Source organism: Salmo salar, chromosome 14 (genome assembly GCF_965601325.2).
Source record: "Salmo salar chromosome 14, fSalSal1, whole genome shotgun sequence".
Taxonomy (NCBI): Eukaryota; Metazoa; Chordata; class Actinopteri; order Salmoniformes; family Salmonidae; genus Salmo; species Salmo salar.
In genome coordinates, this window is record NC_138304.1 from 94330878 (window position 1) to 94346197 (window position 15320).

Below are 15320 nucleotides of genomic sequence, written 5' to 3' on the forward strand. Positions count from 1 at the left end.
TGTGGAGGCGTGTTGTGATGTAGTGTGGAGGCGTGTTGTGATGTAGTATGGAGGAGTGTTGTGGAGGTGTAGTATGGAGGTGTGGTGTAGTATGGAGGCGTGTTGTGGTGTAGTATGGAGGTGTGGTGTAGTATGGAGGCGTGTTGTGGAGGTGTGTTGTGGTGTAGTATGGAGGCGTGTTGTAGTGTGGAGGCGTGTTGTGGAGGCGTATTGTGGTGTAGTATGGAGGTGTGGTGTAGTATGGAGGTGTGGTGTAGTGTGGAGGCGTGTATTGGCAGTGTGGAGGTGTGGTGTAGTATGGAGGCGTGTTGTGGTGTAGTATGGAGGCGCGTTGTGGTGTAGTATGGAGGTGTGGTGTAATATGGAGGTGTAGTATGGAGGCGTGTTGTGGTGTAGTATGGAGGTGTGGTGTAATATGGAGGTGTAATATGGAGGCGTGTTGTGGTGTAGTATGGAGGTGTAATATGGAGGCGTGTTGTGGTGTAATATGGAGGCGTGTTGTGGTGTAGTATGGAGGCGTGTATTGGCGGTGTGGAGGCGTGGCGTTGTGTGATGTGGAAGTGTGTTGGTTCACCTGAGGATGTCACACCTTATACCTTACTGAATACTCATCACTCTGTCACGTGACGTGCTGCGCTCCATATTACACCACACCACACCTCCATACTACACCACAACACACCTCCATACTACACCACAACACGCCTCCATATTACACCACACCTCACCTCCATACTACACCACAACACGCCTCCATATTACACCACAACACACCTCCATATTACACCACACCTCCATATTACACCACAACACACCTCCATACTACACCACACCTCCACACTACACCACGCCTCCATATTACACCACACCACACCTCCATATTACACCACACCTCCATATTACACCACAACACGCCTCCATATTACACCACACCACACCTCCATATTACACCACGCCTCCATATTACACCACACCACACCTCCATATTACACCACGCCTCCATATTACACCACGCCTCCATATTACACCACAACACGCCTCCATATTACACCACGCCTCCATATTACACCACGCCTCCATATTACACCACGCCTCCATATTACACCACAACACGCCTCCATATTACACCACGCCTCCATATTACACCACACCACACCTCCATATTACACCACGCCTCCATATTACACCACGCCTCCATATTACACCACGCCTCCATATTACACCACGCCTCCATATTACACCACAACACGCCTCCATATTACACCACGCCTCCATATTACACCACGCCTCCATATTACACCACAACACGCCTCCATATTACACCACGCCTCCATATTACACCACACCTCCATATTACACCACGCCTCCATATTACACCACAACACGCCTCCATATTACACCACAACACACCTCCATATTACACCACAACACGCCTCCATATTACACCACGCCTCCATATTACACCACACCTCACCGCCATACTACACCACACCTCCATATTGCACAACAACACGCCTCCATATTACACTACACCTCCATATTACACCACACCTCCATATTACACCACACCTCCATACTACACCACAACACGCCTCCATATTACACCACAACACGCCTCCATATTACACCACGCCTCCATATTACACCACACCACGCCTCCATATTACACCACAACACGCCTCCATATTACACCACAACACGCCTCCATATTACACCACACCTCCATATTACACCACAACACACCTCCATATTACACCACAACACGCCTCCATATTACACCACAACACGCCTCCATACTACACCACAACACGCCTCCATACTACACCACAACACGCCTCCATATTACACCACAACACGCCTCCATACTACACCACAACACGCCTCCATACTACACCACAACACGCCTCCATACTACACCACAACACACCTCCATATTACACCACAACACGCCTCCATATTACACCACAACACGCCTCCATATTACACCACAACACGCCTCCATATTACACCACAACACGCCTCCATATTACGCCACAACACGCCTCCATATTACACCACGACTCCATATTACACCACAACACGCCTCCATATTACACCACGCCTCCATATTACACCACAACACGCCTCCATATTACACCACGCCTCCATATTACACCACAACACGCCTCCATATTACACCACGCCTCCATATTACACCACAACACGCCTCCATATTACACCACGCCTCCATATTACACCACGCCTCCATATTACACCACGCCTCCATATTACACCACACCTCCATATTACACCACGCCTCCATATTACACCACGCCTCCATATTACACCACAACACGCCTCCATATTACACCACAACACACCTTCATATTACATCACAACACGCCTCCATATTACACCACGCCTCCTAATTACACCACAACACGCCTCCATATTACACCACAACACGCCTCCATATTACACCACACCTCCATATTACACCACAACACGCCTCCATATTACACCACGCCTCCATATTGCACCGCAACACGCCTCCATATTGCACCGCAACACGCCTCCATATTGCACCGCAACACGCCTCCATATTGCACCACAACACGCCTCCATATTACACCACGCCTCCATATTACACCACAACACGCCTCCATATTACACCACACCTCCATATTACACCACACCTCCATATTACACCACGCCTCCATACTACACCACAACACGCCTCCATATTACACCACACCTCCATATTACACCACACCTCCATATTACACCACGCCTCCATACTACACCACAACACGCCTCCATATTACACCACACCTCCATATTACACCACACCTCCATATTACACCACGCCTCCATACTACATCACAACACGCCTCCATATTACACCACAACACGCCTCCATATTACACCACAACACGCCTCCATATTACATCACAACACGCCTCCATATTACACCACGCCTCCATACTACACCACAACACGCCTCCATATTACACCACACCTCCATATTACACCACACCTCCATATTACACCACACCTCCATATTACACCACGCCTCCATACTACATCACAACACGCCTCCATATTACATCACAACACGCCTCCATATTACACCACAACACGCCTCCATATTACACCACTACACGCCTCCATATTACACCACAACACGCCTCCATATTACACCACAACACGCCTCCATATTACACCACAACACGCCTCCATATTACATCACAACACGCCTCCATATTACACCACAACACGCCTCCATATTACACCACACCTCTATACTACACCACAACACACCTCCATATTACACCACACCTCCATACTACACCACAACACGCCTCCATATTACACCACACCTCACCGCCATACTACACCACGCCTCCATATTACACCACAACATGCCTCCATATTACACCACAACACACCTCCATATTACACCACAACACACCTCCATACTACACCACGCCTCCATATTACACCACAACAGACCTCCATACTACACCACGCCTCCATATTACACCACGCCTCCATATTACACCACACCTCACCGCCATACGACACCACGCCTCCATATTACACCACAACACACCTCCATACTACACCACGCCTCCATATTACACCACAACACACTTCCATATTACACCACAATACGCCTCCATATTACACCACAACACACCTCCATACTACACCACGCCTCCATATTACACCACACCTCACCGCCATACTACACCACACCTCCATATTACACCACACCTTATACCTTACTGAATACTCATCACTCCGTCACGTGACGTGCTGCGCTCTCAGACATTTCCTGTAGTTATTGGTCCTTCTACGTAGTACTTTCTTCATCCCTTGCTTCTGGAAGCCGAGTGCTGTTAAATGATTGGGGAAGTGTGTGTGTGTCAACGAGGTTTATGGCCCACATGTGCTCCTTGGCAACCACTTGTCCTCCTCTTTCTTCCATGTTAGAGGCATGATTAAGGATAGGAGGGGTAAACATCAATACTGCATTAGGCAGCATTTCCCAGTCCTCCACCTAACCAGCCATTAACACTGAGAGATGGAGAAGAGACAGGCTCTGGGTTCAACATGGTTCACCAGCTCTCTCTCTCTCTCTTTCTATTACACTCACTCTCCCTCTTTCTCTCTCTTTTATTACAACATCTGTCTCTCTCTCGATCACTATCAGCAGCAAAAAATAATAATTGTGCAACGCCTCATGGGTCTCCCGGTCACGGCCGGAGCTGTGACACAGCCTGGGATCCAACCCGGGTCTGTAGTGACGCCTCACGCACTGCTGATCCACTCAGGAGCCCCAGTATCTCTGTTTCACATGCTCGCTTTCTCTTTCCTCATTCTTTTTCTATTGGCCGACCAGTATCATTCTTTTTCTATTGGCCGACCAGTATCATTCTTTTTCTATTGGCCGACCAGTATCATTCTTTTTCTATTGGCCGACCAGTATCATTCTTTTTCTATTGGCCGACCAGTATCATTCTTTTTCTATTGGCCGACCAGTATCATTCTTTTTCTATTGGCCGACCAGTATCATTCTTTTTCTATTGGCCGACCAGTATCATTCTTTTTCTATTGGCCGACCAGTATCATTCTTTTTCTATTGGCCGACCAGTATCATTCTTTTTCTATTGGCCGACCAGTATCATTCTTTTTCTATTGGCCGACCAGTATCATTCTTTTTCTATTGGCCGACCAGTATCATTCTTTTTCTATTGGCCGACCAGTATCATTCTTTTTCTATTGGCCGACCAGTATCATTCTTTTTCTATTGGCCGACCAGTATCTCTGTCGCTTTCTCTGTACCTCTACACCTCACCCCCCTTTTCTTTATTTTTCCCTACCATTCCCTTACCTTTCTACCCTTTCACAACTCCCACACCTTTCTTCTCTCTCTCCATTGTTTTCCTCCTTTTCTCTTTAACTAACCTCGTCTCTTCTATTCCAGGTTGGGTCTGGACCCTAAACTGCTGGCTCAGATTCTGAACATGTCATCAGGCAGGTGCTGGTCCAGTGACTCGTATAACCCAGTACCAGGTGTCATGGAGGGAGTCCCCTCTGGTAACAACTACCAGGGAGGCTTTGGGACCACGCTCATGGCCAAGGTCTGTTCTGTTCTACCCTAGCTGGCTATGTCTGACTGGATGTGTTTGTACGTCTGTCTGTTTATCCCTTCCTTTTCATCTCTCCTTCTTTCTCTATCAAGTTTGGTTTGCTTATTTCTCTTTATTTTATTCCTCTTCATCTCTCTCTTGATCTCACTCCTCCCTTCTGTGCTCTCTCGTCTACTCTGCTTCACAAAAACACACATCTAACATCCCCATCTCTCTCTCCTGTAAGGACCTAGGCCTGGCCCAGCACACAGCCACCAACACTAAGACCCCTGTCCCCCTGGGCTCGCTGGCCCATCAGATCTACCGGGTCATGTGTGCCCGCGGCTACGCCAACAAGGACTTCTCCTCTGTGTTCCAGTTCCTACGTGAACAGGAGGAGGAGCCAGAAAAGAAGGGGGACTAGAACCCCTTAACTTATCCCCCCACCACACCCCTACCCCCCCCACCCACACCCCTACTTCCCCCACCACACCCCTACTTCCCCCCACCACACCCCTACTTCCCCCACCCACACCCCTACTTCCCCCCACCACACCCCTACTTCCCCCACCCACACCCCTACTTCCCCCACCACACCCCTACTTCCCCCACCCACACCCCTACTTCCCCCACCACACCCCTACTTCCCCCCACCACACCCCTACCCCCCCCACCCACACCCCTACTTCCCCCCACCACACCCCTACCCCCCCCACCCACACCCCTACCCCCCCCACCACACCCCTACTTCCCCCACCACACCCCTACTTCCCCCCACCACACCCCTACTTCCCCCCACCACACCCCTACCCCCCCCACCCACACCCCTACTTCCCCCACCACACCCCTACTTCCCCCACCACACCCCTACTTCCCCCCACCCACACCCCTACCCCCCCCACCACACCCCTACTTCCCCCCACCACACCCCTACCCCCCCCACCCACACCCCTACTTCCCCCACCACACCCCTACTTCCCCCCACCACACCCCTACTTCCCCCCACCACACCCCTACTTCCCCCCACCACACCCCTACCCCCCCCACCCACACCCCTACCCCCCCCACCACACCCCTACTTCCCCCACCACACCCCTACTTCCCCCCACCACACCCCTACTTCCCCCCACCACACCCCTACCCCCCCCACCCACACCCCTACTTCCCCCACCACACCCCTACTTCCCCCACCACACCCCTACTTCCCCCCACCCACACCCCTACCCCCCCCACCACACCCCTACTTCCCCCACCACACCCCTACCCCCCCCACCCACACCCCTACTTCCCCCACCCACACCCCTACTTCCCCCCACCACACCCCTACTTCCCCCCACCACACCCCTACCCCCCCCACCCACACCCCTACTTCCCCCACCACACCCCTACTTCCCCCACCACACCCCTACTTCCCCCCACCACACCCCTACCCCCCCCACCCACACCCCTACTTCCCCCACCCACACCCCTACTTCCCCCCACCCACACCCCTACTTCCCCCCACCACACCCCTACTTCCCCCCACCCACACCCCTACTTCCCCCACCCACACCCCTACTTCCCCCACCCACACCCCTACTTCCCCCACCACACCCCTACTTCCCCCCACCACACCCCTACTTCCCCCACCACACCCCTACTTCCCCCACCCACACCCCTACTTCCCCCCACCCACACCCCTACTTCCCCCCACCCACACCCCTACTTCCCCCACCCACACCCCTACTTCCTCCCACCACACCCCTACTTCCCCCCACCCACACCCCTACTTCCCCCACCCACACCCCTACTTCCCCCCACCCACACCCCTACTTCCCCCCACCACACCCCTACTTCCCCCACCACACCCCTACTTCCCCCCACCCACACCCCTACTTCCCCCACCACACCCCTACTTCCCCCACCACACCCCTACTTCCCCCCACCCACACCCCTACCCCCCCCACCACACCCCTACTTCCCACACCCCTACTTCCCCCACCCACACCCCTACTTCCCCCACCACACCCCTACTTCCCCCCACCCACACCCCTACCCCCCCCACCACACCCCTACTTCCCCCACCCACACCCCTACTTCCCCCACCCACACCCCTACTTCCCCCCCACCCACACCCCTACCCCCCCACCACACCCCTACCCCCCCCACCACACCCCTACTTCCCCCACCCACACCCCTACTTCCCCCACCCACACCCCTACTTCCCCCACCACACCCCTACCTCCCCCACCCACACCCCTACTTCCCCCACACACACCCCTACTTCCCCCACCCACACCCCTACTTCCCCCCACCCACACCCCCACCCACACCCCTACTTCCCCCCACCCACACCCCTACTTCCCCCACCACACCCCTACTTCCCCCCACCACACCCCTACTTCCCCCACCCACACCCCTACTTCCCCCACCCACACCCCTACTTCCCCCACCCACACCCCTACTTCCCCCACCCACACCCCTACTTCTCCCACCCACACCCCTACTTCCCCCACCCACACCCCTACTTCCCCCCACCCACACCCCTACTTCCCCCACCCACACCCCTACTTCCCCCCACCACACCCCTACTTCCCCCCACCACACCCCTACTTCCCCCACCCACACCCCTACCCCCCCACCACACCCCTACTTCCCCCCACCCACACCCCTACTTCCCCCACCCACACCCCTACTTCCCCCACCCACACCCCTACTTCCCCCACCCACACCCCTACTACCCCTACCCCCCCCACCACACCCCTACTTCCCCCACCCACACCCCTACTTCCCCCCACCCACACCCCTACTTCCCCCACCCACACCCCTACTTCCCCCACCCACACCCCTACTTCCCCCACCCACACCCCTACTTCCCCCACCCACACCCCTACTTCCCCCACCCACACCCCTACTTCCCCCCACCACACCCCTACTTCCCCTCACCCACACCCCTACTTCCCCCACCCACACCCCTACTTCCCCCCACCACACCCCTACTTCCCCCACCCACACCCCTACTTCCCCCACCCACACCCCTACCCCCCCCACCCACACCCCTACTTCCCCCCACCACACCCCTACTTCCCCCACCCACACCCCTACCCCCCCCACCACACCCCTACTTACCCCCACCCACACCCCTACTTCCCCTCACCCACACCCCTACTTCCCCTCACCCACACCCCTACCCCCCCCCCACCACACCCCTACTTTCCCCACCCACACCCCTACTTCCCCCACCCACACCCCTACTTCCCACACCCCTACCCCCCCACCACACCCCTACTTCCCACACCCCTACTTCCCCCACCCACACCCCTACTTCCCCCACCCACACCCCTACTTCCCCCACCCACACCCCTACCCCCCCCCCACCCACACCCCTACCCCCCCCACCACACCCCTACTTCCCCCACCCACACCCCTACTTCCCCCACCCACACCCCTACCCCCCCACCACACCCCTACTTCCCCCACCCACACCCCTACTTCCCCCACCCACACCCCTACCCCCCCCCCACCACACCCCTACTTCCCCCCACCCACACCCCTACTTCCCCCCACCACACCCCTACTTCCCCCCACCCACACCCCTACTTCCCCCCACCCACACCCCTACTTCCCCCCACCACACCCCTACTTCCCCCCACCACACCCCTACTTCCCACCCGTACACCACACCCGTACACCACACCCGTACACCCCTACTTCCCCCCACCACACCCCTACTTCCCCCCCCACACCCCTACTCCCCCAACCCTACTTCCCACCCGTACACCACACCCACACCCCTACTTCCCACCCGTACACCCCTACTTCCCACCCGCACAGCCCTACTTCCCACCCGCACACCACACCCCTATTTCCCACCCGTACCCCACACCCCTACTTCCCACCCGTACACCCCTATTTCCCACCCGTACACCACACCCCTACTTCCCACCCGTACACCACACCCCTACTTCCCACCCGTACACCACACCCACACCCCTGCCTTTACCTGAGGAGAGAATTGGTTTCAGAGAGGTATGACAACTTGAGATAGAAGTTGTTCTTTACTGCTGATCTAGGGTCAGGTATGATTTCATCCCCCTAATGGTTAAGTTTAGGACTGGGGGTAGGTTAGGGCAGCCTGTACTTCCCCTGGCCAGGGAGGGGGCAGGCGGGTACTCGTGGTCTAACACATGTCCAGGGGATGACGGACGTAGGTTTAAAAGATGACGTTTGACAGATCAGATCCTGTGCATAACGTTGTACTTCCTGTTCTTTGTTTTGGGTTGTTTTTGTTTGTTTTTTGTTTTTCTTGCCGGGAGTTTGTCTGTTACAACCCATGATCCTGCCTCTTTGTCAGAGAAGAGAACCCTGAAACAAGCAGAACAACGCAGCAGCTCCTCCAGGGCTCTGGGGTTTAGACTAGGTCAACAGAGATGTAGACTGACCACATCCCACCTGTTCAGCAGCTCCTCCAGGGCTCTGGGGTTTAGACTAGGTCAACAGAGATGTAGACTGACCACATCCCACCTGTTCAGCAGTAGCCTGAAATAATCAGAATAATAACGATGATGATGATGATGCTATAGAGCTCAAGACAATTAGGGAAGGGCATACCACTGTCCTCTTTCTGAAGACTCTCACATACACACTTGAGCATTCTGCACATGATAACCTATATTACATGACTTTATACCATATGGGATGAGACGTTTACTCATTGTGTTACCCGTCTTGTTTTGGGGGTGGGGAGGAGGTAGTGGGTGGGATTTGGGAGAAGGGGTGTGGTAGGTAGTGGGTGGGATTTGGGAGAAGGGGTGTGGTAGGTAGTGGGTGGGATTTGGGAGAAGGGGTGTGGTAGGTAGTGGGTGGGATTTGGGAGAAGGGGTGTGGTAGGTAGTGGGTGGGATTTGGGAGAAGGGGTGTGGTAGGTAGTGGGTGGGATTTGGGAGAAGGGGTGTGGTAGGTAGTGGGTGGGATTTGGGAGAAGGGGTGTGGTAGGTAGTGGGTGGGATTTGGGAGAAGGGGTGTGGTAGGTAGTGGGTGGGATTTGGGAGAAGGGGTGTGGTAGGTAGTGGGTGGGATTTGGGAGAAGGGGTGTGGTAGGTAGTGGGTGGGATTTGGGAGAAGGGGTGTGGTAGGTAGTGGGTGGGATTTGGGAGAAGGGGTGTGGTAGGTAGTGGGTGGGATTTGGGAGAAGGGGTGTGGTAGGTAGTGGGTGGGATTTGGGAGAAGGGGTGTGGTAGGTAGTGGTGGTGGGATTTGGGAGAAGGGGTGTGGTAGGTAGTGGTGGTGGGATTTGGGAGAAGGGGTGTGGTAGGTAGTGGTGGTGGGATTTGGGAGAAGGGGTGTGGTAGGTAGTGGTGGTGGGATTTGGGAGAAGGGGTGTGGGAGGTAGTGGGTGGGATTTGGGAGAAGGGGTGTGGTAGGTAGTGGTGGTGGGATTTGGGAGAAGGGGTGTGGGAGGTAGTGGGTGGGATTTGGGAGAAGGGGTGTGGGAGGTAGTGGGTGGGATTTGGGAGAAGGGGTGTGGGAGGTAGTGGGTGGGATTTGGGAGAAGGGGTGTGGGAGGTAGTGGGTGGGATTTGGGAGAAGGGGTGTGGGAGGTAGTGGGTGGGATTTGGGAGAAGGGGTGTGGGAGGTAGTGGGTGGGATTTGGGAGAAGGGGTGTGGGAGGTAGTGGGTGGGATTTGGGAGAAGGGGTGTGGGAGGTAGTGGGTGGGATTTGGGAGAAGGGGTGTGGGAGGTAGTGGGTGGGATTTGGGAGAAGGGGTGTGGGAGGTAGTGGGTGGGATTTGGGAGAAGGGGTGTGGGAGGTAGTGGGTGGGATTTGGGAGAAGGGGTGTGGGAGGTAGTGGGTGGGATTTGGGAGAAGGGGTGTGGGAGGTAGTGGGTGGGATTTGGGAGAAGGGGTGTGGGAGGTAGTGGGTGGGATTTGGGAGAAGGGGTGTGGGAGGTAGTGGGTGGGATTTGGGAGAAGGGGTGTGGTAGGTAGTGGGTGGGATTTGGGAGAAGGGGTGTGGTAGGTAGTGGTGGTGGGATTTGGGAGAAGGGGTGTGGTAGGTAGTGGTGGTGGGATTTGGGAGAAGGGGTGTGGTAGGTAGTGGTGGTGGGATTTGGGAGAAGGGGTGTGGTAGGTAGTGGTGGTGGGATTTGGGAGAAGGGGTGTGGTAGGTAGCGGGTGGGATTTGGGAGAAGGGGTGTGGTAGGTAGCGGGTGGGATTTGGGAGAAGGGGTGTGGTAGGTAGCGGGTGGGATTTGGGAGAAGGGGTGTGGGAGGTAGCGGGTGGGATTTGGGAGAAGGGGTGTGGGAGGTAGCGGGTGGGATTTGGGAGAAGGGGTGTGGGAGGTAGCGGGTGGGATTTGGGAGAAGGGGTGTGGGAGGTAGCGGGTGGGATTTGGGAGAAGGGGTGTGGGAGGTAGCGGGTGGGATTTGGGAGAAGGGGTGTGGTAGGTAGCGGGTGGGATTTGGGAGAAGGGGTGTGGTAGGTAGCGGGTGGGATTTGGGAGAAGGGGTGTGGGAGGTAGCGGGTGGGATTTGGGAGAAGGGGTGTGGTAGGTAGCGGGTGGGATTTGGGAGAAGGGGTGTGGTAGGTAGCGGGTGGGATTTGGGAGAAGGGGTGTGGTAGGTAGTGGGTGGGATTTGGGAGAAGGGGTGTGGGAGGTAGTGGGTGGGATTTGGGAGAAGGGGTGTGGTAGGTAGTGGGTGGGATTTGGGAGAAGGGGTGTGGTAGGTAGTGGGTGGGATTTGGGAGAAGGGGTGTGGTAGGTAGCGGGTGGGATTTGGGAGAAGGGGTGTGGGAGGTAGCGGGTGGGATTTGGGAGAAGGGGTGTGGTAGGTAGCGGGTGGGATTTGGGAGAAGGGGTGTGGGAGGTAGCGGGTGGGATTTGGGAGAAGGGGTGTGGTAGGTAGTGGGTGGGATTTGGGAGAAGGGGTGTGGTAGGTAGTGGGTGGGATTTGGGAGAAGGGGTGTGGGAGGTAGTGGGTGGGATTTGGGAGAAGGGGTGTGGTATGTAGTGGGTGGGATTTGGGAGAAGGGGTGTGGTAGGTAGTGGGTGGGATTTGGGAGAAGGGGTGTGGTAGGTAGTGGTGGTTCACTGATGTAAACCTCCATTGTTTGTTCCTTCATTATCCATCCATTTATTCATTTTTTTTCATTCCCTACATTTTTTTTATTCAGTCACGTGTTTTCAACTTGAGCAAAGTAGTGTTTGTTCCATTTTTTATGGAGGGGCACATCCCACCATGCAAGCTTCTCTTTATAAAGACCCACCACTGTCTGGTACTGTGAGACGCCATTGGCAGCAGCTCCCAGGTCACTATGCACTCTGACCAATCCGTGTGGAGTGGGGCCAGTGAATCCTTTGATATACTTCCTGATTTGATATACCTCTATACTGGAATTACAGCTTCTGTTTTACATCTGGAATTTCAGAACCTATACAACTATACTATTTGTAGCTTTTTTACTGTCCGTCAAAAAAATCTATCTTCTGCTCAGTACCTCTCCTTTGTCGTTTTCTTTCACTTCTCTCTCTTTTCATGATCGGTCATTCTCTCCCTCTTATTTCTGTCTGTGGCTCAGAACATGCAGCATGTGTGTGTAAAGCTCCACCGAGGGTAGGCTCGATCTCAGGCTCGATATCAACCTGTGCTGTGTGCATGTACATAATGTATATTTCTTTTGTTGACTGTATTAAAGAAGAACCAGAGAATCCTCGCTGTCACGTTGTTTTTTTTGTCGCTGTATACTGGTACATTAAGAGCGTCTCTCTGTCTGTCTGTCTCTATCTGTCTGTGTCTGTCTGTGTGTCTGTCTGTCTCGCAATTTTAATTTAAGGGGCTTTATTGGCATGGGAAACATGAAATAGATAATAAAAGTGAAATCTCTCTCGGTCTCTGTCCTGTGAAGACATCCTCCATCACACTACTGTCAGAAATAAAGAGGTGCTCTCTAATCTCACGTGTTGGCTACATGTTGTAATTTAACTAATTGTCTTTTTATAAAAACAAATTCCTGCTACATCTGTCTGACTGGCACAGATGACACCAGCTCAATAAAACACAGCACAAAAAAACACTGAACTGAAAAAAGAAATAATCAAGTCATGATTTTTCCCTCCCGTTTCATTGTAATGATGGAAATAAGGGCATCATTCTGAGATTAGTGCTTCTATTTCTCCCTGCGTGACACTGGCTGTTATACCCGCCTCTGCTACAGAGCCTGAGAGAACAATGGAACAACAGAGCTGTCGTCTCAGGGCCGTGGTGAAGGCAGACGAGGCAGAGACATGCTCAGGTCTGACCCTAAACTGGAACTACAACCGTGAGTAACATAACATTTGCGTCATTTAGAAGACGCTCTTATCCAGAGCAACTTACAGAAGCAATTAGGGTTAAGTGCCTTGCTCGAGGGCAAATCTGCAGATTTTTCATGTTGTCGGCTCGGGGATTCGAACCAGGATAATGTTGCACACACACGACCCTAACCCAAACCCAAGTCTACTGCAACACCTAACAAATACACATCGGCATAACCGTCCTTAACTCCTGTGACTGAAGAGGATGCCCCTAATAACTCAGAACTTCAGTGTCAGCAACCAGAGCTGTTGCCTCGGGGAGCTCCTACAGAGACCTGACCCTGAACTTAAACTAACATCCAAGCCTACAGAATCCAAGCCTACAACAAGAGTGTGGGTACAGAGGATGCCATTCATAACTCAGAAGGAAACACTTGTGTCCAGCTGTTAGCAGTCACCCAGTGCAGTAGACTTGACCACTTCAGTGTCCAGCTGTTAGCAGTCACCCAGTGCAGTAGACTTGACCACTTCAGTGTCCAGCTGTTAGCAGTCACCCAATGCAGTAGACTTGACCACTTCAGTGTCCAGCTGTTAGCAGTCACCCAGTGCAGTAGACTTGACCACTTCAGTGTCCAGCTGTTAGCAGTCACCCAGTGCAGTAGACTTGACCACTTCAGTGTTAAAGGTTGATTTGGACTCACCGGAGAGTCATGGCTAAATCCTACTAGGCCGAAGGAGTTGTACATACAAACATTTCACTCCAGTCCAGTAGAATATGACTGTCCTGGCCAGGGGCCAGTCTGTCTGTGGTCAGTCTATACCAGTCCAGTCTACATCCTGGTCTAGCAGCACTACTAAACCCCACCAATCTGATTCATATTTGGGTGTTTTAATTCGTCTGTGTTTATGAGTAGGCAGCTGAGTCGGCGGTTTCCTCATTAAGAGGACATGAAAGGGCTCTATAAAGGAGCCTTGGTGAGACCGGCCCGCATTCTGACGTCTGTAGGCTAGGGGACGACGTGACAGCGGGACCGGCCCAGACCGGCCTGCCACAGTCCCAGATGGCACCCTATTCCCCAACGGGCCCTGGTCAAACGTGCACCATGTAGGGAATTGGGTGCTGTTTGGGACGCCGACCATTCTGCTCGGCATCAGCCAGTGGAGGGACTGGCAGGCACACACCATCATACTGTAGTGGGATACGCACCAAGCAGCCAGGCACCACTCCTTTTCATGGTTTGGATATGTATTTGTCTCTGTAGTTATTATTGAGCTGTCTGAGCAGTGGCCTGTATTTGTTTGTTTGGTCTAAAAACAAGCTCTTGGTTCCATCCTACCACTAGCTCTGGCCGTTCAGTGCTAGATATGCCACGGTATGATAATGTTTCCACCTGGCCCTCCGCTGAGTGATTCCACACACTGTTGTTTTGTAGGGGAAGCTGGAAAAACAACCCTGTAGCTCAAGAACGGTTTTCCTTTTGGCTCATAGCCTTTCCTGGAATCCTGAATACCCGGTGTGACTGATGATCCCTACTAAGTTGCCTCATTGCATGTCCACCATGTCAGGGGTATCCAGGGCTTGTTGTCCACCAGGTCAGGGGTATACAGGGCTTGTTGTCCACCAGGTCAGGGGTATACAGGGCTTGTTGTCCACCAGGTCAGGGGTACACAGGGCTTGTTGTCCACCAGGTCAGGGGTATCCAGGGCTTGTTGTCCACCATGTCAGGGGTATCCAGGGCTTGTTGTCCACCAGGTCAGGGGTATCCAGGGCTTGTTGTCCACCATGTCAGGGGTATCCAGGGCTTGTTGTCCACCATGTCAGGGGTATCCAGGGCTTGTTGTCCACCATGTCAGGGGTATCCAGGGCTTGTTGTCCACCATGTCAGGGGTATCCAGGGCTTGTTGTCCACCATGTCAGGAGTATCCAGGGCT

At 54.0% G+C, this 15320-nt stretch overlaps 1 protein-coding gene and 1 long non-coding RNA gene across 3 annotated transcripts in view; both read left to right on the forward strand.

Moving 5' to 3' along the window:
- hibadha (3-hydroxyisobutyrate dehydrogenase a) overlaps positions 1-15098 on the forward strand; it is a 58765-nt gene extending 43667 nt beyond the window's left edge. Inside the window, exons 7-8 of one of the 2 annotated variants that reach the window (XM_082961288.1) lie at positions 4970-5126; positions 13310-15098. In XM_082961288.1, coding sequence (XP_082817414.1) covers positions 4970-5126; positions 13310-13360 — 208 coding nt within the window. In that variant the 3' untranslated portion in view covers positions 13361-15098. Of the gene's footprint in view, positions 1-4969; positions 5127-5361; positions 5619-13309 lie in introns of those variants that run through there. The other variant, XM_014142939.3, reaches the window with a different exon arrangement.
- Positions 11466-12803, forward strand: LOC145860408 (uncharacterized). The gene is made up of 2 exons (XR_014380451.1): positions 11466-11856; positions 11892-12803. It is a non-coding gene; the product is annotated as an uncharacterized LOC145860408 (long non-coding RNA).
- Positions 15099-15320: the final 222 nt, after the last annotated feature.